This window comes from Drosophila albomicans, chromosome X, assembly GCF_009650485.2.
Source record: "Drosophila albomicans strain 15112-1751.03 chromosome X, ASM965048v2, whole genome shotgun sequence".
NCBI lineage: Eukaryota > Metazoa > Arthropoda > Insecta > Diptera > Drosophilidae > Drosophila > Drosophila albomicans.
In genome coordinates this window covers 10,162,606-10,189,695 of record NC_047627.2, presented here as the reverse complement: position 1 = coordinate 10,189,695, position 27,090 = coordinate 10,162,606, and the positions used below count along the sequence as shown (strand labels likewise).

Here is a 27,090-nt window from a genome sequence, read left to right as displayed (position 1 = left end):
GTAAAGTTATTCACAATTACTGCTCAGAATTAAGATGAATTCTAAAACATTGTTTTTTCTAATTGCACTACTAAAATGATGCATAATGAATACTGTCAAAATCAAATGATTGAGTGGTTGATTGAGTAAAGTTTTTTCCATTTATTGGTCAGAATTTAGTGAATATAATATATATTGTGTTTTCTCATAATGATTGTTCTACTGAAATAACGCATAAAGCGTCAAATTCAAATTATTAAGTAGTTGATTGAGTAGTTGATTGAGTAAAGTTTTTCACAATTATTGAGAATTTAATTAAGTAGTTGATTGAGTAAAGTTATTCACAATTACTGCTCCGAATTAAGACGAATTCTAAAACATTGTTTTTTCTGATTGCACTACTAAAATGGATACTGTCAAAATCAAATGATTGAGTGGTTGATTGAGTAGTTGATTGAATAGTTGATTGAATAGTTGATTGAATAGTTGATTGAGTAGTTGATTGAGTGGTTGATTAAGTAGTTGATTGAGTAGTTGATTGAATAAAGTTTTTCGCAATTATTCAGAATTTAAATACGTAGTTGATTGTTGATTGTACTACTAAAATGACGCATTTTAGATACTGTCAATATCAAATGATTGAGTAGTTGATTGATTAAAGTTTTTTCGCAATTACAGTAGAGTATTCAATGAATGCAAAAATAATGTTTTTGTTCACCAGATGTGGACTTGATTGAATAACTAAATTAAATGTCACATATAGTAGATTCGTATGTATTATGATTGTTATGTGAAGCTGATTGAAGAGTTCATATAATGCTTCAATGTTGATAGCTTCTCATGATTGACTTGATGAATCAACAGTGTGCTAAAGAAAACATAGAGTTATACGGTTTTTTTAAAATATTCGTTCGATTTGATTAATAGGGATTTTGCAAATGATTGATGTAGTGATTGACTAAAGATTTGGTATAATTGGTGATGTAAATTTTAATAGTCTTAAATAAATATAAAAATAATGTTTGTAATCACTTATTTTAGACATGATTGAAGAACTTTATCAAAAGTTGTGGCGATTTGATTGATTGATTGAGTTTTTATAATAATGTTTTAGGATTGTTTCCCTGATTTACTTAATGAAAAGGGTTTTCAAGATATTTACTTGAAGATGATTAGATTAAAAAAGATTATGCCAATGATTGATCAGTTGATTGACGGAAGATTTGTAAGAACTGCTAATGTACATAGTTTGCAATAGTCTTAAATTAATATAAAATTATGTGTGTATTCACTGAGTCACTTAATAAATTGCCAAAGATCTTTGATTGATATAATGATTGACATGAAAATTCAACAAATAAATGAAATGCTGCTGCTGATTGATGAGTTTCTATAACAATACTACATCACTGATTGTTTGCCCTGATTGACTTGATGAATGAGCTGAATGCTTAAGCTTAGGCAAATGTTAACTTGTTAAGTTTTTGAAGACATCAATCAGACACTTGAAGATGTTTTGCCCGAAAGAATGCCGGAAACGAATCCATTTTACATGGAAGCGGCAATCGGAAGCATCATCACAATTACTCAACATTGCCAAAAAATTGTTGGTATTTTCATGTGTATATCTTTTGTTTCATCTGCTTTCTGCTTTGCAAGTTTTTGGGTTTTTTGTTGGGTACTATTTGCAATGCAGCTTTATCAGATCTTTTGCCTCTGGTTTGCCTGGCAGATGAAACAAGCGAAGCAAAGACAACAATTAACACAGTAAAACACTTGGCTACCTTCATCAAAAGTGGCTTCCAACAGCAGCAAAAGAAACAGAAACAGAGACGACAACAACAGCAGCAGAAGCAGCCAAAAGAAGTGAACAACATGCGGGCAACTATTGAGGAGGGAGAGGGAGAACAAGAGAGAGAGGGAGAGATGAAACCAAAGATTCGCAACAAAAATATGCTCAATCACTTTTCACTTAACCCAAACACAAGAACTTCAAGTTGATGTATGAGCGGAGAGGGGAGAGGGGAGGAGACACGAGCATAGACCAAAGTATGATAAGGGGTATAACGGGAAGAAGAGCAAGAGGGGGGCTTGGCATACAAAGACATGGCATATTGGTCAGAGGGGGGTGTAAGTAAGTGAGCCCGAGTGCGAAGAGAGTGGGGATAGGAGAATGTGTAAAAGTGATGTGTGGGCTTTTGAACACCAAAAATACAAGAGAACAAACAACAACAATAACAGCAACTGCAGGGGGATGGTTGGATGGGGGAAGAATGATGTGAGAAGGGGGAAGAAAAAAGCAAAAGCAAAAGCAAACTTTACTTGGATGATGATGATATGCAAAAAGGCCAAGCCGGGAGCAAAGAGCACTAGCTGAAAGATTTAGGCAAAGGGAAAGCTGCTGCCAAAACAGCAACAACAACAACAACAACACATGTGCACACTCACACACATATCTGGGTGTGTGTGTGTGTGTATAAACATATTGCTTGATATTTCATTCCTACTCAAAAAATGAATAAAAACGAAAACGTTGCTACGTCATCAGCAGCAGCAGCAGCAACAACAACAACAACAGCTTTGAAGGCAGCACTTGACCCAAAAGAGAGTGAGACGTGAAGTTAGAGTGAGAGGGACAAGGTGAAGAGGGGAAGAAGAAGCATTGCTTGGACCAAAACATAGATTTTGCAACCAACGAAGTCAACAAGGAGTTATTCTCTGGACTGATAAGTGATTGGTCCAAAACGTGACAGGCGAGTACATATCTCTAAACTATCGCACGACTATCGGCTTAAGAGATTGCTGAAAGGAAATAGGAGGCAAACATACATATTGTCATTAAGCGGATATAGTCGTAAACTATTTTGAAAAATGAAATACATTTTTTGCAAAGAGGGTTTTGCTCGGAATCCTTAGTTTCTTTCAACCAAGTTGTTCATTATTATGCGCTTTACAAAATAATTAGCAATTCAATAATAATAATAAAAATAATAAATCAATTATTGAAAGTCTTTCTTTTCATTAATTGAACTAAAGTGATATGTTATAATCTTATAGGTTTTGTTTTAGTTGGTATCAAAATTTGAATTTTTAAGATTGATCTACAGCACTTCTATAAGCATTTAATAAAATCAAATTAAAGATTATGTAATTTCGTTAAGTTTAGAAATAATTAAAATAATAATTAGGCTTAAATGCAACACAACTATTTTTTTTTTTGTATAATTTAATAATATTAAATTTTTGTAATTTTATGTTATTAAGTAGTTTTTCTATCTTCTATTTTTTTTGGCTGCAATAGTCACTACCATCAAAAGGGAACTTTCTTTATATGGGGATTTACAAATTTTAGAGTAACAATATTACTTAAGTCTACAAATAAAATAATCTATATAATATATTTTTATATTTATATTATATTGCAGACTATTGTTGTAATGTTGCACTTAAATATGTCTCCAAAAAATATTTCCCCTGGTTGCTTGTGACTATTGCAATACTCTGATCATATTCCCCATTAAGAAAGTTTTTCCTATTAGACTAATAAATATAATTAAATATTGTAATTTTTTTTCTATTATTTTTTTTCTATTTTCTATTTATCTTTTATTGTATGGACAAGATTATTTATAAATTTGTTAGTTTGTCTTATGTAATATGTTGTTATTACACTTAAATATGTTTGTTAATCCTTCATAAAGAAAGTGTCCCTTTATAGCAGCACTTTGGTCAGATTCCCTATTAAGAAACTTTCCCTTTGTTGTTTGTGACTATTGCAGCAGTCTGGTCACACTATTTTATATTTATTTATTGACTTATGTAATATTATTACACTTAAATATGTCAAGCCAACTTTCTATAAAGTAAGTTTCCCCTTGTTGTTTGTGACTATTGCAGTAGTCTGGTCACACTATTTTATATTTATTTTATACTTATGTAATATTATTACACTTAAATATGTCAAGCCTCTATAAAGAAAGTTTCTCTTCGTTGCTTGTTGACTTATGTAATATTGCTAAATATGTGAACCTTCTATAAAGTAAGTTTCCCCTTGTTGCTTGTGACTTTAGCAACACTCTGGTCACACTATCTTCTATTTAATAACTAGTTTATTAATAAATTTATTTAGTTGACTTATGTAATATTGCTAAATATGTGAACCTTCTATAAAGTAAGTTTCCCCTTGTTGCTTGTGACTTTTGCAACACTCTGGTCACACTGCTGCGCCAGCTGTTGCCGTCTGATATGCAAAGACTTTTGGACCAGGCTTAAATGTTCATTAAAGCTGTTAGTGAAACTGCAGAAGAAAGCTATGTATGTGTGTGTGTGTGTATGTTGCCTGTTTCGCATTGTCTGGAGAGCTGGATCCAAATGACGAGGCAGCTTTTTTGTCGAGGCTGCGCTGCAATTTGTTATGTTGTTAGGAGGCGCCTATGCAGTCTCGAGTGAGTCTGAGTCTGCAGGTGTGCGTGTGTGTGTGTGTATGTTTTTGTTGGCGGTGAATAGGTGGGCGTAGACTTATTGGCAGTTTCAATGTGTCAGCAGCAGGTGCCGCTTGCCCCACCCCCCTCCAACCACTGCCCCCTTCCAGGCTTCTTTTGTTGATGATGAAAGTGCGTCAAATGGTTTTTTGATTTGCTGTTTACGTAACTGAGCCAACTTCAGACCTCTCTCTCACTCTCTCTTGCTTTTCTGCCCCTTCTGCTGTGCTGACTGCCTCTGCCTAATTGTGTATGCGTGTGCAGTACTCGAGCCTTGCGTAAATTTAACAAGTTGCCACTTGAGGCAAGCTAGGTCAGGCCAGGCCAAGACAAACCTACAACAAGCAGCAGCAACAGCAACAGCAAACAAAAAAAATACACTACGCCTGGCAAAAGGCAGTCGAAAGTCTCTCTCTTTCTCTCTCTCTCTCTAGTCAGGATTAATTTGATTTAGATGTTGAACTGTTGCCTCTCACTCTCCTTCTCTTTCTCTCACTCTCTCTCTCTCTCTTTCTGAACTTCACACACTTGTCATACACTTTAGCCCAGACCATTTGCACTCTTTAGCTGACTTACAGGGTATCAAAGTGTACGTGCAACGCAACAGCATCCTTGTTTCTGTGGCAAAATTCTTAAGAACTTCTTTAATGACATTGCCACACACGCGTCGTCGGACACACTGAAGTGTGACTGTTCTTCACTTTCAAATTGCACTTTAATCGTTCACTTACGTAATTTCAATGTTTTCTTTAATATTTTTAGTAGTGAAATTTTGGATTTAAGCTTCGAATTTCAAATAGTAATTCAGTTATAAGAGCTACACAAATGTTTAATACTATAAAAAAATATAACATTAATTTACTTTCCTAGTAAATAAATATTGTTTGAAAAAAAAAATGTTTCAATTTTCAATTGTTTGTAAATAATATAATATAATTTCACTTTACTATACACTATTCTCTATACCAAAAAATACATAATACATATCTTGTATAAAAAAAAGTAAAGATATTTTTCAGTAATGTACAATTTTAACATAAATTTGGAATAGAATGCCAAATTTGATTAACTTTTATTAACTAATCCAATTTATTTATTTCACACTTTGTTTAGATTGTATGTATATTGTGTAACATTAGTTATATTATATATACATACATATACATTTTGTATAAAAAAAATAAAATAATTTTAAGTAATATGAGATTTCAACATAAATATAGAGCAATAATTGTATAATTTTTGTTTTTGATTGATGACTAAAAAATATTTAATTATTATTAGATATTCTTGGTATATTCTCAGGATGGAAAATTTTATAACAATGTTAGAATTTTTAATTTTTGCGGTAGAAAGGCGCTTACATAGTTCGGCTGTTAGAAAAGAATGGCTAATAATAACTAGAGTTGTACTCTTGGTATATTAAAATACTAAATTTAATAATAAAAAAGCGAGGTTTAATTCCCATCAACATTTTCCTTATACAGCTGGTTTGATAATAAAAAGTTATTTATAGATAATATTACATTTTATAACAATATTGATATTTCAATAAGTTTTGTAGAAAAGCTAAATAATTGCTGTATTACTAAAGTTGTATTTCTTAGAATATTAAAATACTAACACACATCAACAATTTCTTTATAAAACATAGCTTGTTTGATATTCCGAGAAATGCGTTATAGAGTATTGAATTGTCGACTTGAATTTGAACACAAAATTTGGCAGCTTGATTTGTGTAGCTGTTGCTGCTTCATTTTTCTTTTTTTTTTTAGGGCGGGAGAGGGAAATGGTGGAGGGTGTGAAGAGGGAGAGAGAGAGGGAGGTGGCAGCAAACAAAGTTGCCACGTTGCCGTTGACAGCTCAAAAAACACTTAAAACGCTGATTTACGTCACGTCTTAGACAGGCGCTCTTACCACCCGGAGGGTTAGTATGGAGTTCCCCCCTTCTCCACCATTCAACCCCCCCCCCCCCTTTCCCCCTCACAACACCACATCCACATGCTTGATCATTACAACGCACAAATTTTTGGGCGCATTGGCAAATTGACTTGGCTGACTGCAGGCTGAATGAATGACTGACTGAATGACTGACTGACTGAATGACAGACTGACAGACTGGTTGGCTGGTTGGATGGTGAAATGCCTGCATGACGTGGCTACAAATCGATGAGGTGCCAAACTTCCTCCCCCCAATTAGCACGGATGTGAAACCCTCAAGCCTTTCAGAACAGAAGAGAAACAGAGGAGCAGCAATTGCTTCTCAACTCAACTCATCTCATCTCAGTTTTTCTGCTCCTTTTCGTTTTTCGTTGTTGTTTTTTTCTCTCTCTCTCTCTATTTCATTCGATTTAATTTTGTTGTTGCTATTGTTGTTGTTGTTGTTTCTTTTTCACTTTGACAGCTGCAAATTAATTAGATTTAATTATTTTCTGCCGCTGCTCGCTTCGTTCATTGATTGCGCCTAATTAACTGTACTTGAAGTTGGCGCACGCCTCAAAATTCAATCATCCATCAAGGCCATGGTGTTATGTGGGGCACGGCACAGGATCCAACTCATTTCCCCCCCTCCCCCTCCGCACCGCATTTTCCATGCTTAGACAATGTGTTGCAATTATGTAAGGCATCGGCAACAGCATCAATCAATTAATTTCTTCTTATCAGTGCATTGTTTTGCTATTTCACCTTATTCACTCAGCTGGTGTGAGGCAACTTCGAGGACGGTGAAAGGGGTGTGAAAGAGTTCGAGACGCTTTTACATCAGAGATGAATCAGTATCTATTACAATTTTAGCTTCGCAGCAAATGGCTTCGATATCCCCTCCCCTCCTCCTTTACAAAAAAAAAAAACGTTTAAACATTTTGTGCTAAACTTTGTATTTTATATTTTTGTCGTATTTTAATAAAGAAGATATAATATGGGTAATTCTCTGAGGGATGTCGCGTGCGACCAGCTTTTCAGTTACAAAAAAAAACATATTCTGAAACAATTTTAATAATAAGTAAAGGTTATTTTTAAAGCTCTAGATTAGTACTTTAATTAGAGCTAAGAATGGTTTTGGAATTTTTTTTCTGTTTTGTTTTCTGTTCTAATAATTGCAAAAATTAACAAATTCGTACGCAAAACCAAAAAATGAACGAATTTATATATTTTATCGTAAAACAGAATAAGTTACTAAAATCAATCTTAGCTCTAAAAATAGTGCTAATCCAAAGCTTTAAGAAAAACCTTCACTTAATTTTAAAATTGTTTTAGTTTATGTTTTTTTTTTGTCACTGAAAAGCTGTTCGCACGCGACATTTACCAGAGAATTACCCATATGTAAAACTTGGTTAAAAGTTGTGTTCAAAATAAGCAAAAAAGCTATAGTGGAGAGTACTCGACTGCGAGATACCCGAAGAAATGCAAACTAGTTCGGTATTATTCTTAAATTATACCATATAATATACCACTAGAATACTAAAATACACCAAGGGTATATTGACACATTTCAAATATACCATAGAGTACAAAATATACCAGATTGTCAGCCAAAACTACAAAGACCTGTAGTAAATAGGTGTTTTTTCTCTTACAGAAGAATTTCTTAAAAAACTTCTACAATTTTTACCTGATCGCAGTAAAAGTTTCAGGACTCATAAAGACTATAGGTGCTATTGTATATACCAAAATTGGACTATAGCATCCAAAATTTCAATATTCCAATATTCAATATTCCATTAGTTTATTAGTTAGTTAGTTATACAGCAAATATATTATTTGAATCAATTAGAAGAAAAAATATATGTACATATTTTTTTATTTGTATGATATTTAGAAATTTCAAATTTCCTAAATAGATTTTTATAAATTTTCGAATTAAATATATAAGATAAGATTTATGCCACTTAAATTTAAATACAAATTTTTAAATTTCAAATTAAACACTCAGCTTTTAAGATTATTTCAAGGAAATTTATAAATAAAAAATTTTAAAAAAAATTCAAGGAACAACTTTTTTATTCGTTTATTTAAAAATATATTTCACAGGCTCAGAATTCAAGTGTAAAAACCTGTTCTTTTATTTTATGGATTTATATGAAATGTAGAATTCAATTTATAGTAAGAAAAAAATACTGTAATATACATTACTATACTATATGTAATAATATATTAATATTTTATAAACCAAAGTAACTTGAATCGAAACAGTGCTAAAAATCAAATGTGAAACTTTTTAAAAATATTTAAATTAATTAAAAAAGATTTAGAATATAAGCCAGGGACGTTCAATGAATGCGTGTGTGTGAATGCTCCACATAAGAGTATAAATAAATGTGGGGTACATGTGTCTACTCTGTGTACATATATCTTGATTTTAGTAATTAACTTTAAAAGTCATTTATCAATCAATCAGCAAGAATGTGTCAAGCCAAAGAGTCACAGCTAACAAACAACACAAAAAACCGACAAAACAAACAAGCCAAAGAGGCAAAATCTGAATGGACGCTGCGGGTCGACAACAAAAACAACAACAACAAAACAGTGGCATCAACAACAACAGTAACAACAAGAGCAATAGCGAAAACAGCAACAATTGTAACAACAACAACAACAACGTGTCTCCACAATTCGATTCAAGTCGAGAGGCAAGTCAAGTCGACAAGTGTGCTAAAAAAAAAAAAAAAATCGAAAAAAAGCTGAAAACAGCAAACAAACATTCACGACAAGGTCGCAATAGCAATCGCAATCGCATTCGCATTCACATTCGCACTCACATTCACACTCTGCATTCGAGTTGGAATCGAAATCGGAATCGCAATAGGAATTGGAATAGGAATCGCAGTCAGAGTCAGACTCGGAATCGGAATCGGAATCGAAGTCGGAGGCCGCAAAGCCGAAAATTGGCTTACAATTGGCTTGTGAAGCGGCCAAGCGGCGACTAAGTAAATCAAACGTCAAGTGGCCACAAAAAAAAAGAGCAGCAACTTATAAAAAAAAGAAACATGTCGCTGATAATAATCTTGGTTGACACACTACAAATATACCCTCTTATCGGCGAATCCAAAAGAGTCAATTTTTATTTTATAAATGAGAAAATTGTTACAAGGCAAGTGTTTAAAAAAAAAGTTAGAAAACTTCTGACAAGTTTGCTTGATTGTTAGATTCTCGCTACACATTTTCAATACAAGTAAAACAGTGCGTTATAAACTAAAATACAACCAATTTTTGGTATTTTAATCTATTAGTACAATCATAATATACCATAAAGCATAAAATATACCAAATTATTGAACAAATCAAATAAGACCCGACTGCAGCAGAGAATAGAAATATGTTCCGAATCGGCTATAGCTATTCAGTCCAAAAGATTCAATTATTATTATATAATTAATTGATTAAAAACAAGGAAGAAAGTTACAGTCGAGTATTTTTGATTGTGAGATTCTCGTTGCACAATTACAGTAGAACCAAAATAGTTCGTGATTATACTAAACATATACCGAAAGGGGGTATTTGATAAATTAATGCACTAATAGATTCAAAGTATACCATAAAGTACAAAATATACCATATTGTTAAGCCGATTACATCACGGAATAGAATTATGCCATCATGCCGGCTAAAACCATTTAATCCCAAAGAGTCAAGCTACTGACGATCTAGTGTGAGATTCTTGCTATAGTTTTTAAATATAATATATAATGTACCAAGAAGGCGATTCTTTTTGGTAGAATAATATATGAGTACATTATATCATAAAGACCAAAATATACCAAATTGTTAATTTATCTGATCGTATCACAATTAAAGATTCCATTTCTAAATAAAAGCGTTTTAAGTTAAAGTTCCACTTCTAAGATTAAAACTTCAAAAATACAGTCTATTTAAAATAATATTTATACTGTTTTCACATCAGTACAATTTTCTAGTATTTTATATAATATGAACCTCAAAAAAAAAAAAAATATAACGTTTTAAATATGTAATTTCATAAATAATACAGATTCAAGCAAAAGTGCATTTTGAAATTATGGGTTTCTTTTTCAACATTTTGAAACGAAGTTGAAAATACAATTTTGTAAAAATAAGGAACAATGTATTTTCAATATTAGTTAAAATATTATATTATATGAATATTGAAAATTGTATTTTTGAAATAATATTAATAATTTCGTAAACACGCAATGTCTAAAATTGAATAATATGGTTTCAAGTTAAAAAGAGAATTTTGATATTAAAGTTCTGCTCGTGAAATTTGGAGAATCGAGCTGGAAATACAGTCTATTAAACGTGGCTTTAATAATAATGGCCAGTTAGCCGCCGCTGACCGAAATGACCAAAAAGCTGGTAGCTGGCAACAACAACAACAAAGCGAAAGCCAAAGCCAAAGCAAACTCGTCACGGCAATTAAAAACAACGTTAGCCGAACCGAACTCGAAACTTCAACTGAAACTGAAATGCGAGAGTCTAAAATGAAAAATAAATAAATGATAGCAAAAAAAAAACAACAAAAAAAAACAAAAACAAAACCGAGATGCAGATAAAAAATGATCGAATAACGCAAAATGTTTGCAGTTTTTGGCATTTTTGGCAATTGGACATACATATTTCGCAAATGTTTTTGGCCCAGAAAATGTTTCGTGTGCGTCGCTTGCCTGATAAATGACAAAGGCGTCCATTTATTAAACTAAACTACAATTATGGTTTGCTGACCGCACGCTGACCACACAGCTCAGTGGAGTGGAGTGGAGTGGATGGAGTTGGCATCCAAAATCCAAAATCCAAAACACGAAAAGTGCTATTGGAATTGAGGAATGTGAAGTCGGGAGTTGAAGTCTCTGGCTTTGGCATTCTGCATGCCAAATGCGAGCATTAACTGCCATTAGTTGTGGGTTCGAAAGACTGCTGCTGATGCTGATGATGATGACGATGGGGCATGCGGCTCAAACTTTTCCACTTTGCAACTATTTCAAATGTAAAGCCGAAACTTGACTCGCCGCCTCTCGCCATTCGTCCCAGTTTCCCATTTCTCAGTTCTCAGTTTCCCACTCCGTATTTGTCAACGCATTTCTGACGTCGATTTCCAATGCGATTCATGTCTGCTGACCCACTGACTTCCCCCCCCCCCCCCCTTCCTTCTCTCTTCTTTGGCCACCACTTCACTTCACCATCCCCTTCGGGGCACTTGCTGCTGCAGCAGGCCTTGATGCTGCCTCACTGCCTCACTGACTGCCTCACTGCCTGACTGCTGCATGATTTATGATTTTGCCAAAAGTATTTCTGTGGCTAAAAGCCTCGAGCGGGCCAGCGTTCAAAGTTGTCTGCTCAAATCATTTTAATTGAAAATTACACATGAGCGAAGTCGGAAAAACGTATGAAAATAATGAAAAGCACAGGTTCACAACGACACAACGATTACTCTCTCAATTTATTATAAATATTCATTTAAAGCTAATGAAAAGAATTATAAATATTGTTAAACAATCTCATTATTAGTTTAACAAATGAATTAATTCCATTCGAAATATTTATATTCAAATTCAATAAGCATTTCAATAAAAGTCTTTAAGCTAATGATCTTGATATTTATTTATTTTCTTTTGCCACACAAGAACTTTTATAATCATCATAATAATAACAAATTTAATGGCTTAAAAAGAATCTACAATTTCTTATAATAAAGAAAACATTTTCTATTTTATTCAAATTAACGAATTTTATCTTTTACCAATCTATAAAATTGTACTAAAGTGTAATAAAAAAATGTATACTTAACAATTCAATATTAATAGTTGAATTCATAATTTCTGGGTTTTCTTTGTAGGTAAATTATAATAAACATATAAGATGTTGGATAGTACGAAAATAATTCCAATGTGTATAAAAAATACCTAATTATTCAATATTAATAGTTTATGATGCAGTCTTAGTTAAGTTTATAATTAATTTATTTCAAAAACATGAGTAAATATATATAAATATACATATATAAATAATATTGAAACATTCAGTAAAACTTGAGAATTAATTTGCCCTTTACGAAAATGTTAATTATTCAGTAATTTCACTGTATTTTTCAGTAACAATTGAAATACAAAATTTCTTTATTTAAGTTGACTTTAAGTCTAAGGCCTTTGCAGCCAGTGCTTTAGAGTTTCCGCTTGTGTTAATGTTTATTATATCTAATCTTTTTAAATTAATAAATAGGATCTCAACAACAGTGGTAAGTAGAAAAATGTAAAGTAAGTGTATGGCAAATATATCTATATTTTATTTTTGTTCTCTCTAACACAGGAGTTTTTTTTTTTAACTTTTTCTTTGAAATACAATTTAAATTGTTATATATTTTATTATTTTTTTGTTTTGATAATTTAATTTACTTAAGCAAGATGACCAAAGTGGAGGAGTAATCTTTTTTTGCTAATGCTGTCATTCATATTACATTATATATATATTCATATTAAAGAGTCAAAATTATATATAAAATGATATATTTTATAATTCTTGAGAAACTTTAGATTAAAATCGTTTCGGGTTCACTTCCAAAATTTCGTTGCCAGCTATTATCAAAACGTATTCTAAATAGTAAATGAATAAAACACAAAATAATATCAAAAAAGTCGAAGGCCTTGGAAAAATCTAAGTTTGTGTTAATTTTCATTATAACTAACCTTTTTTTTAAACATCAAATATAGTTCAAAAGAAGGTATTCAATTCGTCGTTGTGAACATCTATGTGTGCGTTGGTGTGTGTGCTGTGTGTGTGTGTGTGGGAGAATTTTCCGTGGGCCAAAGCTTATGGCCTGCAGCTGGGCAAGTTTCTGGTTGCTGGTCTTGACTTTGTCTAGGGTGTGAGTCGCTCTTTCTCTCTCTCTTTCTCTATCTGGTCTCTGGACTCTGGCAGCGTCTGTGACTGGCGCTGCTTTTGGTCCTGGTTCTGGTTCTGTTTCTGGTGTGCCTTGTGCCTAGTGGCTGTTGGCTGGTGCTGGGCACGTTCGCCTAGCTACCGGAAATGTCCATTCACTTGCATATTAACAAAGTTCCGCACAGGCAGCGACGCAGCGACGTCGACGACGCTCTGGACACAGTCGCTGCTTGCATATACTTGGCAGTACTTAATAAACTCCCGGGACTACTCCCACACACACACATATACAGAAAGAGAAAGAAAGAGAGTGGGAAAGCATTCGTTTGAAAGTTGCTCGTACATCATCATATGAAGACGGCGCTGCAAGTCACAGAGTGGCCTTTCCACATAGCATACAACTGTGCGACCGCCCATGGCGTTGTGGTCGGTCCTCTCTCTCTCCCTCTCTCTCTGTGTGTGTGTGTGGCTGACTCTCTATAGCTAGCTAGCTCAACTTAACTGAAACAGGAAAGTATTTCGAAGGCACCGGAAGCCGGAAGCAAGCAATAATTCAAATGAATTTCAAATCAAATCATTACAAAACATTTACAAAGTATGCGCAGCACGCTGCACAGAAACCGCAGGAATCCAAAAACCCACATACATACACAGTTCGTATATAGTTTTGAGAGCTGCCCACCTCCCACCTCCCCCTCGCCACTAAACAAAAGCACACCCACCTGAACTTGAAGCCACACACAGCCTTGAGCTACAACTATAACTTTGAACTGCAGCCAGAAAGGAGGAGAAGGTGAAGGGGGGAGAAGTAGGAGACGCTGTTGGCTGGTGGCAGCTGGACGCCAAAGCACAGTCAGTGATTAATTTCTATTATTATGACACTGATTAGGGCCACTTACAGGCTCATTACAGTCATTGCCACACACTGACATACACACACACACAGTTGCGAGTACATTTATCAAGTCATTGGCGCACCACATGCAGCGGCCGTTTGTCTTGCACTTGACCAGCGCCACTCCCCCCACACACTTTCTTCTCCCCCCTCCCATCCCTACCTAAGTCATAGCAACTAAATCAACAGGCCAAACGGTTGCCAGTTAACAGTCCAGCAGTCGAGTCGAGTCCTGTGCCCCGTGCAACAGCGCGGCACGTGCCCCAAAAGGTGTCAATGCCATTACACTTAACGTATTACAGCAAACACTTAGCTGCAATGCAAATCGCAGGCGACTTCTCAATGCTCTTCTAAGTAAAAGTGCAGCTCAATTTATAACTACAAAAAAAGAAGAAGGTATTATAATATCAATATAGTTAAATAATACAAATTAAGGGAAAAGAGTTATTAATGTGCTTTAGCATAAAAAATAAGTATTTGGAACATTACTTAATTATGCCAATCAACTAAAGAGTGTAAAGTTATTTAGTTTACGAGTGGAGTTTATCACAGCCAAAGACTCCTACTTTTTAGATGAAAAAATTGCCTTTTATCGAAGATAAATGTATTTTAATATTAATTTCCTTAAAATACTGAAAAACGTTTCTTGTATTTATTTATTAAATGTCGACTATGTTCAGCTAACCTTAAAGTAAAAATAGAGCTAATTAAGTTATTTAACAATTTAATAAATAAAATCTCTAAAGTTGTAGTAATATATAAGAAATAATAAATCTAAATTAAAGCAAGTAAGAAAGCTACAGTCGAGCGTGCTCGACTTTGAGTTACCGGTACCCATATTCAATAAGACCATATTTCACAAAAATACCAAAAATATTCCGCAAAAGTACTAACATATTCCGTACTAGATGTTAAGTATACCATAAAGTACACAATATATCAGATTCTCATGAAGATACTTAGATACTCATTGAAGTAACTACCTAAATTTAGAGTCATATACTTACTTATACATTTACATATATATTTATATACATACTTACTTAACTATAATGATTTCTCTTCAAGAAATGATTAAACATTTACTCAAATCTATCGAAAATATATTGTGCAGAACATAAGATCATTTTTGTTACAATAATGTTGTAAAGATACACACATGTATTGTAAATAATTATGTACGATGGTTGAATATAGTTGTCTACGAATATAATATTTTGAAAGCATTACTTCCAATAAGCATTGAAAAAATAGAAAAAGCGAACTCAAATTTCTTAAATTATTATTATTCACTGATGTAAAAATAAGTCCTCAATCATATGTAACTTCAACGATCAAACAACTTTGCCAGTATATTTGTCATTTCATTGATTTTATTGATAAAAGTTCATTGAATAAATAAATAAATAAATTTTCACATTAAAAAAAAGTGTTGCTCTTCAAAAAAAAAAAGGTTAGCTTAACTAAACACTCGAGTCGAGTCGAGTCGAGTTTGCGATTAACCGCGTTGGGGACGCACAACGACAACCTGAGGACGCTTGTTGCCATTCTTGCCATTCTTGCCCTTCTTGTTGCCCTTGCGGCGACGCCGTTGTCCGCCATTCTGAACACGGCGGCGACGTTGCACGACACCGCGACGATTGTTGTTGCCACCACCGACAACGCCCTGACGCTGAGCAACCGCCTGTCCAATGATCTGAGGCAGCAAATTGTTGATCGGCGTCGAGCCATAGATGGCCTGATTGAGAGCAGCCTGCGTGTTGCTGTTGCTGCTGCTGCCGGTGCCAGTCGTAGTCGTGCTTGTTGTGGGGCTGGTACTGGTGCCACCACCGAGACTCACATAGATGGCATTGCTGTTGGAAGTGCCAGTGCCGGTGCCAGTGCCGCTCGAGATGAGTCCCAGACCGGTGCCAGAGCTTGAGCTTGAGCTCGATGGACGCAGTTGCTCAAGCATATCCTGTTTATTGGTGATATACTGATTCAATGCAGCATTCAAGCTGCTGCTGCCGCTGCTGGTCGAACTGCTGCTTGAGCTACTGCTCAGCGCTGAAGCCAAGAATCGCAGTTGTCCATTCTGATTGCCCTCCTTCACATAGATGCCAGCCAAGCGGGATCTATCTGGATCAACAGTCTTTGCTGCCGTTGTCGTTGAAATTATTGTTGCAAGCAACAGGCAAATGTGAGCACAGCGTTTCATTCTGAATGTTTGGCGGATGACTGTTGATTTGGCCCAACTTTTGCTGGGCTTTTATAGTTGGCAGCCTTGCGGAATGATAGGCAAAAGTTCAGATCACACGCGCTTCACGCTTTCTTCGCTCTTATTGATTCTATGCCGAATTATTGCACACACATACACAAAATTGTCGAATATCATTGCCAGATTTTATTATACCCGCTACCTATAGAGTAGAAGGGTATTATAACTCTGTGCGTGGTTGAAATAGGCATATATATAATCTTGATCATTGTAAAAAGCAGATATGTGCATGGTATATACCAAATATAGGCTTCGGTATAATTCAGTATTTTCATTGGGATATTAACAGGCGGAAGCAGCCATCATCGACCCTATAAAGTATAAATATTCTTCATCAGCGACTACAGTTGATACGATATAATTATGTTCATGGCATATACTAAATATAGCATACGGTATATTTTAGTATTTTATTGGTATATTAACAGGCAAAAGAAGGCACCTCTGACTTCATAAAGTAACAGATGCGACATGAGTATGTTCATGGTATATACCAAATATAGCTTTCAGTATATTTCAGTATTTTTCGGTATATTGACGGGCAGAATAGACCCTAAAAAGTAAAAAATTTTTCCTTCAGACGATATAACCATGTCAATGGTATATTTTAAATGTAATAGTATATTGATATACCAAATGTATTAATCGGTACGTTTTAGTTTTCTTGTCATATTTAGAACGCAATAGAATATTAATATACCAAGTATAACACTCGGTGCATTTTAGTATTTTCTTTGTATATTTTAAACGTTACAGTATATTAATATACCACATATAACATTCAGTATATTTTCAATATTTTTCGGTATATTAGTTTGGTATATTTTTAGAATATAGTTTTATTGAAAATGTGTTTCAGGTATCTCAAAGTCGATCACACTCGACTGTAGATTCCTAACGTGCTATTTATTAGAAAGCCGCGCACGCCCTGCAGCCAATTCATTTGCCTTTTGCTGCGCAACCGTGTCAAGTACTTAATCTTCACGCATTGTTTGCCCAAGATCAACACACATCAACGACGACGAGATCATCAAACCTATAAGAGATCGAACTCAAAACTGAACTCGGTGCGGCAATCGGCAATCGGCCGCTTTTCAAGTGCCACATTACAATAATGAAAATGAAACCTATGGCACGATGATAATGAAAATGTGAAAGAGTTCACTTCGGACTTGAAGCGAAACAGTTTACTGGCTAGTAGAAACTGGTATTTCAAAGAATATTCTGCAATCATAATCTCGCTTCAATAACTCATTACATTATCTCCAATCTCTCATTATTTGCATATTTGGGGGACTTACGCTTTTGTTAAACTTTTTTGCTGAAATACTCAAACTATCAGCACTTCAAATAGTTGCAAAGAAATGATAGCGATTGACTTATTTTCAAGCAGTCGAATAATAGATTTGATTTCATTATTTTCTTTTTTAAATCACATGCAATATTTATCTTATATTTCAGCATCATCTTTCGAATTTTTGCAGACATCTCCGACCCCAGAAGTATATATATTCTTGATCAGCGTCAACAGCCGAGACGACATAGCCAAGTCGCAACTGTTGATCAAAAGTACCCTAAGCAAGTGCTCGTCAATATAAGTGAAGCTCGCCTGTCTGACCACGCCCACTTAGCCAGTCCGCCTCCACTAATATCTCGGTCCGGTGTCTAGTCAAACACACATACAACATATGAAAGACATACATCAAACTTTTTGGCAATCACTTTTTCCATCCTCAAATCAATATCCAGAAATGTAATGCCTTGCATTTCTGCTCAACTGTTGAGCAATAGTGGCAACAGTTGAGCATCAGTTAATCAAAAGTACCCAAAAGCAAGCTTGGCTATCTTTGTGAAGCTCACCAGCATCAACTGATATATCAGAGTCTCTCCCGTCTCCTTTTCTTTTGTATTAACTTTCTCTCAGTAGAAGATTCTCTCCGCTTTCAAGATTCACTCGCCTTCCCTTCCACAGAAATGAAGAATCACTTGAATTACTCGCTTGTTAATTTAATAGTTGATAGCAGCCATCTTACAAATTGGCATTCTTGACAATCCAATCGCGATGATAGAAGACCTTGGCATAGCCATCGGGATTTGTGGAGCCACAGCCGCCAATCACAAAGCCAGCAATGCCAACGAGTTGACCATTCTGGATAGCCGGGCCACCAGAGTCGCCGTTGCAAGCACCGTTGCCGGCGGTGTGGGCCAAACAGATCAAACTACTGGTGAACATGAAGGTGGAGCTGATGCACTGATTCTTCGACAGCGAGCTAAGCGTGTTGTACTGCAGCAGGCGGGGCGAGGCTCCGCCAGTGGTGAGACGACCCCAGCCAGAGATGACAACCTCGCTGCCAACTGCGGTATCAACGCTGGCCAGAGGAATGGCCTTGATCACAGCGGAGTAGGTGAGGGGCTGGTCGAGCACCAGGAGTGCGACATCGTTCAAGAAGTTCCCATAGCTCTCATGGACAATGACCTTGGCCACATTGACGACAACGCCGCCGCTGCTGCGATCCACGGTTCCGGCACGAATGCTCAGCTGCTTAGCCGAGGTACTACAAAGGGAAAAATAGTTGAGAAATGAATTGATGAACTCCGATTAACTCTCAGTGTATCACTTACACCTTCAGTGAGCCGTCGGAAGCTTCGCTGGTGACGCAATGAGCTGCAGTAAGAATGATCTGGGGTGCAATGATGCTGCCGCCGCAGATGTGCGAGGTAAGCTGACGCAACGACACCTGATGAGGGAATTGTCCTTCAACGGCATCCAATCCGCCCACAATGCGACCATCCAGCTGGGAGCTATGAGGAGCAGCAGAGGCCAAAGCAATGGCCAAGCAGGCAATCAGAAAGCTCTTCATCATGTTGAATGCTTTAGGATTATGTCCAGTTACTTTGCAGACTGCAAGTGATGTCAAATCGTTGGTTGGCACAGCTTTTTATATGAATTCAGATTTGCTTAGAGATATCTTATCAACTCTTTAGCATTGGGCTGGTCAGTTGCTCTGATTACACTGGGTTTCTCACGATTAGAGGATATTATTTATGATCCATCAAGAAGTCAATGGATTGGGAATTGCCCCGTGCCGAAAGAAATTATATTTATCTGCGGTATGTGCCTAAAAAACGTCATTATCGCGAGGGACTCGCCCATTATTGTGCAATAAACTAATCTGATTTGATTTGTGATTAGCAACTGAGATTGTTCAGTTAGGAATTATCTCTAAATATCAAGTTCTTTGGAGTTACATAAAAGAAAAATATCAAATCAAATGTTGATAAATTCTTGACGACTTTTAAATGACAAAGGCATATTTGTTAAAAATAGTTTTGTATAGAAACATTTCCAAATAATTTGTTACACATTGCAGGGTGAAAAACCCTTTCGAAATAGAGAAGCATTAAAAATATAACTCAAACCCCTTTACAAAAACCCTTAAGATATTTAGTTTATTTAATTTTTGTAATACAAAATTTAGTTTTGTTTTTGAAATCTCAAAACTTAAAAAAAAAAGAAATAAAAAGAAATAAGTCTCAAATTTTTAATATATAATAACTTAAATATAAATATTTGTATGCCAAATACACTTAAGACTTAACAAGAAACTTATAATAACAAATTTTGTCTAAATTTTTTAAAGTTAAATAACGCCAAAACAATGCTAGTTAATTAAACATAAATACTTTTATCCCAAAGACAGTTGAGATATTTAAATTCAAATTTTGTTCACGAAATGTGGGCTTAATTTTGATTTCATACATTAAATATTTTTATATAGAATAGTTAAAATTCAAAATATGTAATACTTAAATATACTTATTTTTAGTCCAAAAACACTTACGATATTTAATTACATATTTGTAATAACAAATTGTGGTTTAATTTTTATTCAATATACTTTTTATAATGAAACATAAGATACTTAAAATCAAATAAAAAATTTATAAAGCATTAAAACTTTTTATAAATAACGCCAAAATTAACGCTAATTAATTATACATAAATACTTTAACCCTAAAGATAGTTGAGATATTTAATTACTTAATTTAAATAGTTTCGTCTATAGCTTTATTTTTTTTTTGTGTAGATTCCACTGCAAATATACATCTAGCTACTAACTCTTTTAGTTTGCAAACTTAATTTAAGAACGAATGTTGAATGTTGAATGTTGAAATAGTCAAGTAGATTACGACACACAGAGTTCTTCTTGTTGTTGTTGTTGGGCCTCAACTTTTGGGCTCTGGAATTTTGGGGAGTTTTGTTGCTGCTGCTTTTGAGAATGCTTTTGCTTTGCTTGCGGCTAATAAAGTTTTTTTCTCTTTCTCTCTCTCTCTCTCTCTCTCTCTCTCTTGCTGAGCTTCTCATTCGCAGTCGCAGTTTCCGTCTCCTTCTCAGCTTATGGGCAACCGGAGTATGCACATTTAATGAAATTGCTCGCGCCTGTTAAAGACAACTACTTACAATTTTCAGCAGGTCTTGGCCCACTGTGCGCAGGGAAGGAAGAAGTGCGAGTGTGTGTGCGAGTGTGTGTGTGTAGCCCGCGGGGGCGTGTGTGCGCCTAAGTTGGGCGTAAGCGACAGTTGCCGACTGCCTGGCGGAGGCTGTTGAAATAAATTTCACTTACGCCAACGCAACACACACACACCCACACACACATACACACACACCCACACACACACACACACACACACATGTGTGCGGTGCGTCGTTTACTTGGCAATGCAATTACAGCCGCTAACCGCGCGTGAAAATAGCAACACAGCAATAACAACAACAACAACAGCAACAGCAGGAAAAGCAACTCAGCAACAGCGACAGCAACAATAAGCATAACAACAACAAACGGCCGTAATTGTAATTGCAACAACAACAGCAACAGGAACAACAACGACAGCCATGACAACAGCAGCAGCAACAACACAGCGACAGCAACTCGGCAAGAACAACAACAACCACGACAATAACAACAACAACATCAGAAGCAACATCAGAAACATCAGAAGCAACATCAGAAACAATATTAGAAGCTAAAACAACTGCAGCCACAGCAGCAACAGCAACCAGCAATAGCAACAACAACATCATCAACAACCAGTGGCAGCAACAACGGCAGCAGCAACAACAACAGCAGCAGCAACAACAACAACAGCAGCAACAACAACAACAACCAGCGTCAGCAGCAACAACAACAACTACAACAATCAAAACAAAAACAAAAGAAAAGAGTGTAATATCAACAACAACAACAACCACGACAGCAACCGACGGCAGCAACAGCTACGACAGCAACAGCAACAACAGCAGCAACAATAATTACAACAAAGACAGGAGCTACAACAGCGACGGCAACAACAATAAAAACTGCAGCAGCAACCAACATCTACGACAGCAACAGCATCCAAGTGACAGCAACACAGGAGCAACAGCAACAGCCAAAACAGCCAGTAATACAGCAACAACTACCACGACAACAACAACAGTAGCAACAACAACCCAATCAAAAATTAGAGCAACAGCAGCAACAACCAAAAAGACAGCAATAGCAACAACATCAATAAAAACAAAAGCAACAGCAGCAACCAAACGACAGCAACACGGCAAGAACACCAACAACAATAGATAGTACAACAAGCACAACAACAACAACAACAGCAACTCGCAGCCGTACTTGTAATTGCAACAGCAACAGCAACAACAACAATCGGCTGCAACGCGCTGAGCGGCTTAAAGCAACGCAATGACAATTAACAACAGGCGACGAAACAGCAACAACAACAACAACATGGGAAAGAGAAGGTTGGAAGAAGAAGAACAGAAGAGAAAGAGGGGAAGGAGTGAAGCAAACGAAGACGCCGCCCAGCGCCATATCAATGACAACGACAACGGCAGCGACAAAACGGTTGAGGAAAAGCGGAAAATGCGAGCAACGCGCAGCAGGCAAAACCAGCAACAGCAGCACCAGCAACAGCAGCAACAGCAACGGGAGCAACAGCAGCCTTCAGCTTTACGCATATTAACAGGCTGAAAATTTTTAGCAGACAACGCGCAGAGAGTGAGAGAGAGAAAAGGAGAGAAGGAGAGTGAGAAAACGTTAAACGAAAACCGCACGCACTTCATTTTCACGTGCACACGCGTTTGCCTGGCTTGGCGAAAATGCGTTCCATGCGGGGCAATAGAATGCCAGTCAAAGTTTTTGTGCCTGCCGCTACCTCAACAGCAGCAGCAGCAGCAGCAGCAGCAGCAGCATCCCCTAGACTACATGCCAACCTCCCCCATTCCCCTTCCAAACTTATGGCAACCGCACTTGATATTGCCCCAATGCAACGGCAACGACAACAGCAACGGCAACGACAGCAGCGACAAAACAAAAAGCTGTTTTTGGCCAAATGGGAAAATTGCAAGGAATTTTAAGTGAAATTCCATGACATTTTAATGGGGTTGCGATTGGGGCACACTCAAGTGCAGACGCAAAATGGTTAAAGCACAGTCACATCATGGATGAGGCGTGTGGCACGCTGGCTGTGGCACGGGGCACACAACGAATGAGGCATGTCCATGCGGCCCAAACTTTTGCGGGCCAAATGCCAGTTGCTCTTCTTCTTCTTCTTCTTCGTCTCTTTATCTAGCTGTCTGTCTCTCTTCTCCATCTGTCAACTGGTCACACGCAGCAAATACTTTAGCCAACAGATATATAGGAGTAGCATATCTGTAGAATACTATATATCTGCATCGATTCGCATCAGCCCAAACGAAACATTCGCATTGGACACAGCAAATGAGTCAAGTGAAGAGCTCTTGACAAGCAAAAGTGCGAAAGAACACTTCAGCGGCAGAAAATCCCAGAAATTGCTTAAAGTCGAAAGTGTTTATTGAATTGAAAGAGAAAATAATATTCAATGAAGACCGCGATATAAATATGGAAAAGAAAAAAATGAAATATAATAATTCATATCATAATATTCGCAAAATGAAAGGGAAACAAGTAAGAAAGCTGAATTACCAGGTGAATGTACAGCAAAATACTTAAAAATATACCAAAGTGATATACAGCAAAATACTAAAAAATATACCACATGCTAGCTTTGGTATATTTATATATACCAAATTGTTATGCAGCACAATACCAAAAATATACCGAAGTCTATCTTTGGTATATTGATATAATACTACATTCAAAATATACCAGATTTTCGACCAAAGCAACTAAGAGCAAAACTAATTATTTCTTAACTTACTTTTACTATTTTTATGTGATCGCTACCAAATTTCAAAGGAATCACAAATAAATTAGTTCTTAATACTATAAACCAAAAATCTAGCTTCAAATTTACCCTAGTTATTCGTTTTTTTTTTTTGATTTTCGAGGGCGGAAATGGGAGTGGTAAAAATTGGAAACATACTTGATCTGCCTTTGAACATAACACAAGCTGTCCAAAAAAATTATTGCTCTATCTCCTATAGTCTATGAGATCCAATGCTTCATGCGGACAGACGGACAGACAGACATGGCGACATCATCTCGGCTGATAAAGAATATATATATTTGATAGGGTCAAAGATACCCCTTCTTCAAAGAATATAAAATTGTTGTTCTTTTTTTTAATTACTAAAAATATGTAGCTTACAAATATTATATATTTTTTTTATTCAATGCTCGCTTATAGAGCGACAACGTTGAAGCCAAAGAAATAATGCCAGAAATTATTTTCTGAGTTTCTTATAAAAGTTACTTATTGTACAGTCATTAAATTCCTTTTGTTTCGTGTAATTAGAACATTTTTGTTAATGTTATGATAACATTATACGATTTACTTTATTTTACTTAAATTAAAAAAATATCAAGTTAGAATATATATAATATAGAAATTTGAATTACTTAAACTTGTTCCATATTTCATTAATGAATAATAATACAACAAAAAAGAAAAACAAACAATCGCATTCGAAATGTGACCGCAAAATAAATAATACTAAATAAACGTATAAAAAAATACAAAAAATTGATTTCACGGATTTTCATTATTTATCACCATTATAAAAAATAGCTTAAATAATAATGGAGACAAAAATTGAGAATGTCACTTGACTCGAATTTAAATAAATTTGTTTGATGTATAACATCATTAAAAGGATGAAGAATATATTCAATATTAAAATTGTTCAAAATCGAGTTTTAAATTAAATTACATTAAAAATATCAATGTACGTATATCAATATAAATATCGATAACTAATACTGCACACAATTATCAATATATATAGTGGCGAACCAATTCGACCAATAAAATTATATATAAAATTTAAATTAAAATAATTGTATGTATTAAATAATTAAGCTTGAAATTGAAAAATTAATACATAATACTATACATAAAAATTATAAGTTCGTTCTTTACTTAGTTTCTTTTTATTAAGTAATCTAAGTATGAGCAAAAAATAAAATGCAAATAAAAAACATGTTCAATGTCATTAAAAATCTAGCTTAAAAATTCAATAGTAAGTAAATGCAACACACAAAGTTTCTTCTTAATTTTAAATTGAGCTTAAAAGAAGGAAAATAAAAAATAAACTAGAATAAGTTTTTGGAATAAATAATTAATAATTAATACTATTTTGAATTACACTTAAAATTTTGTTGTTGTTAATATTTAAAAATTAACTAGAAATTAAAAAGTAAATATATTAAAATTAAAGATTATTCTATATATAAATATGATTTAAATAATATCCTCAAAAACTAAAAATAAAATACTTTTTGTTGATATAACAATTAGCTTGAGGATATAAAAGTATGTAAAAGAAAGGTTAAGACTGTTATTCTTATAAATTCGATTTAAATAATATCCAGAAACTAAGATTAAGAACTTTTAAGAGAACACAAATTTCTCCTTAAACAACTACCACAAAATATTCCAAACACATTTTCTCCAGAACTTTCAAATACTTTCCAAAAGCTACCTCAAAAAAAAAAAACAGAGAAGAAAAAGAAAATCCCGCCAGCTGTCTTGAATGTCTCAACAGTATCAATTCTAGCGATGCAAGAAGTACTTGAACGCTGTTCGAATGTAATGTAAAATTAAATAAATACGGCAAATAGATGAGGAAGAATTCCAATAATTCTGATGTCCAAGAAAATGCCAAGCGTCAATGTACGACAAAATACCAAGAAAAGTCGAAGATCCTAAAGACGAGAATTTAACAGTTTTTTAAAGAGCTTCAAATCGTGTGTGTGTGTGTGTGCGAGTGTGTGTGTGTGTGTGAATATCTTTGACAATAATTGTCAACGTGGCACGTGATATCAATGCATTAACGGAAGTGTTTTTCCTTGGCCCGGGGAAAGCCAAAAATAGTCACGGAAATGTTACAATCTATGCTTAGAGATCAATAATCGCTCCCCTATGCAGGGGGAGAGCAGAAACAGAGGGTGGGGGGAAGGGGAGGGCAGCAGGTAAGCCCCGAAACATTGAAAAATGTTGCAAGCCAAAGTCATAAAAAGGCCGCATTCCAGCCAGAGGGAAGGATGGGGAAGAATACTCTGTGCCACTCACTCGACTCATCAAATGACAAACAGACGCAGCAAATAAATAACGAGAAGTGGGTGAGGAGGGGGAGAGAGGGGGAGAGAGGAGGAGAGAGGAGGAGAGAGAGGGAATCGAGGTAGACTGAGGGGTCTTAGCTTACCACTTAAGTCGCTTCGGCATTCGGCAGCCCGGCGGGCGACAAATTAACACACAGGAAGCGAGAGAAGAAGATCTATTTAAAGCGGGCAGACACAGACACATTTCGTTTTTGAGGGGGGAAACGAAACTCCCTCAAACAACAACAAAAAAAAGAGGGTGGCAAAAGCGATCTGCGATCTACGCTGCATGTCGCACCTTTATTAATTGCAGTCGACGATGATGCAGACGCGGCTGCCTAGACGAGCATTTGACATGTTTAATGCGAAAAACAAAAAAACCAAGGGAGAAGCACCAACCGAAGAGGGAGCTATTTTTGGTGTTGGAGACGTTGACATAGCCTGCAACAGAGCGAGAGAGAGAGAGAAATTCTTTTCTTCATCTATTTAAGGGGCGCCTGGCAACAATTTCCCGATTCAGCTACACATCCAGAGATCCAGAGATCCAGACAGAGCAAGGAGAGCTGAGAAGAAGAGAGTAGACAGACAGCTGACGCCACACAGGGCACAAGTCCAAAGTCCCGGGGACAAAGTCTTTGCGTCTTTTGCGATCGTGTAATGAAAGCAAATAATGCCAAGCACAGATGCAGTTACAGATACAGATCCAGATCAGTGTTGTCAATTATAGCAGAGGACAAAAAAATGCCAAAAAATAATTGTAATTTAAAAAGCAAATAATGCCAAGATCAACTCTTGCTGATCATTTATAGCAGGGAAGGTCAAAAAATAGCCAAAAATAATTGTAATTATAGCAGTTAATTTTTTAAGAACACATTATTATAATTTTATACATCTTCAATTGATGAACAAAAATATAAAATATAAACCTATTTAAAACTAAATTACAATTACTTTCTTTTTTTCTATTACTTCATTACTTCAACCTCATTGGAACTTTCAATTGTACCAATCTGTGTATGATACTTATTTAGCACGTCATACTAAAAACAGCAT

General features: G+C 35.4%; 3 protein-coding genes across 3 annotated transcripts in view; all 3 read right to left on the bottom strand.

The window, feature by feature from the left end:
• Window positions 1-27,090, bottom strand: part of LOC117571310 (irregular chiasm C-roughest protein) — a 254,399-nt gene that overhangs the window by 204,141 nt on the left and 23,168 nt on the right. The window lies entirely within an intron of this gene.
• On the bottom strand, window positions 15,701-16,505 carry LOC117567716 (putative protein TPRXL). Its single transcript, XM_034247880.2, has one exon. It carries the CDS (start codon window positions 16,397-16,399, stop codon window positions 15,701-15,703), a length of 699 nt encoding a protein of 232 aa, XP_034103771.1. The 5' UTR covers window positions 16,400-16,505.
• LOC117571347 (serine protease SP24D-like) lies at window positions 18,446-19,337 on the bottom strand. Its single transcript, XM_034253459.2, has 2 exons — window positions 19,082-19,337; window positions 18,446-19,014 (listed from the first exon to the last, which is right to left on the bottom strand). Exons 1-2 carry the CDS (start codon window positions 19,321-19,323, stop codon window positions 18,489-18,491), a joined length of 768 nt encoding a protein of 255 aa, XP_034109350.1. The 5' UTR covers window positions 19,324-19,337; the 3' UTR covers window positions 18,446-18,488.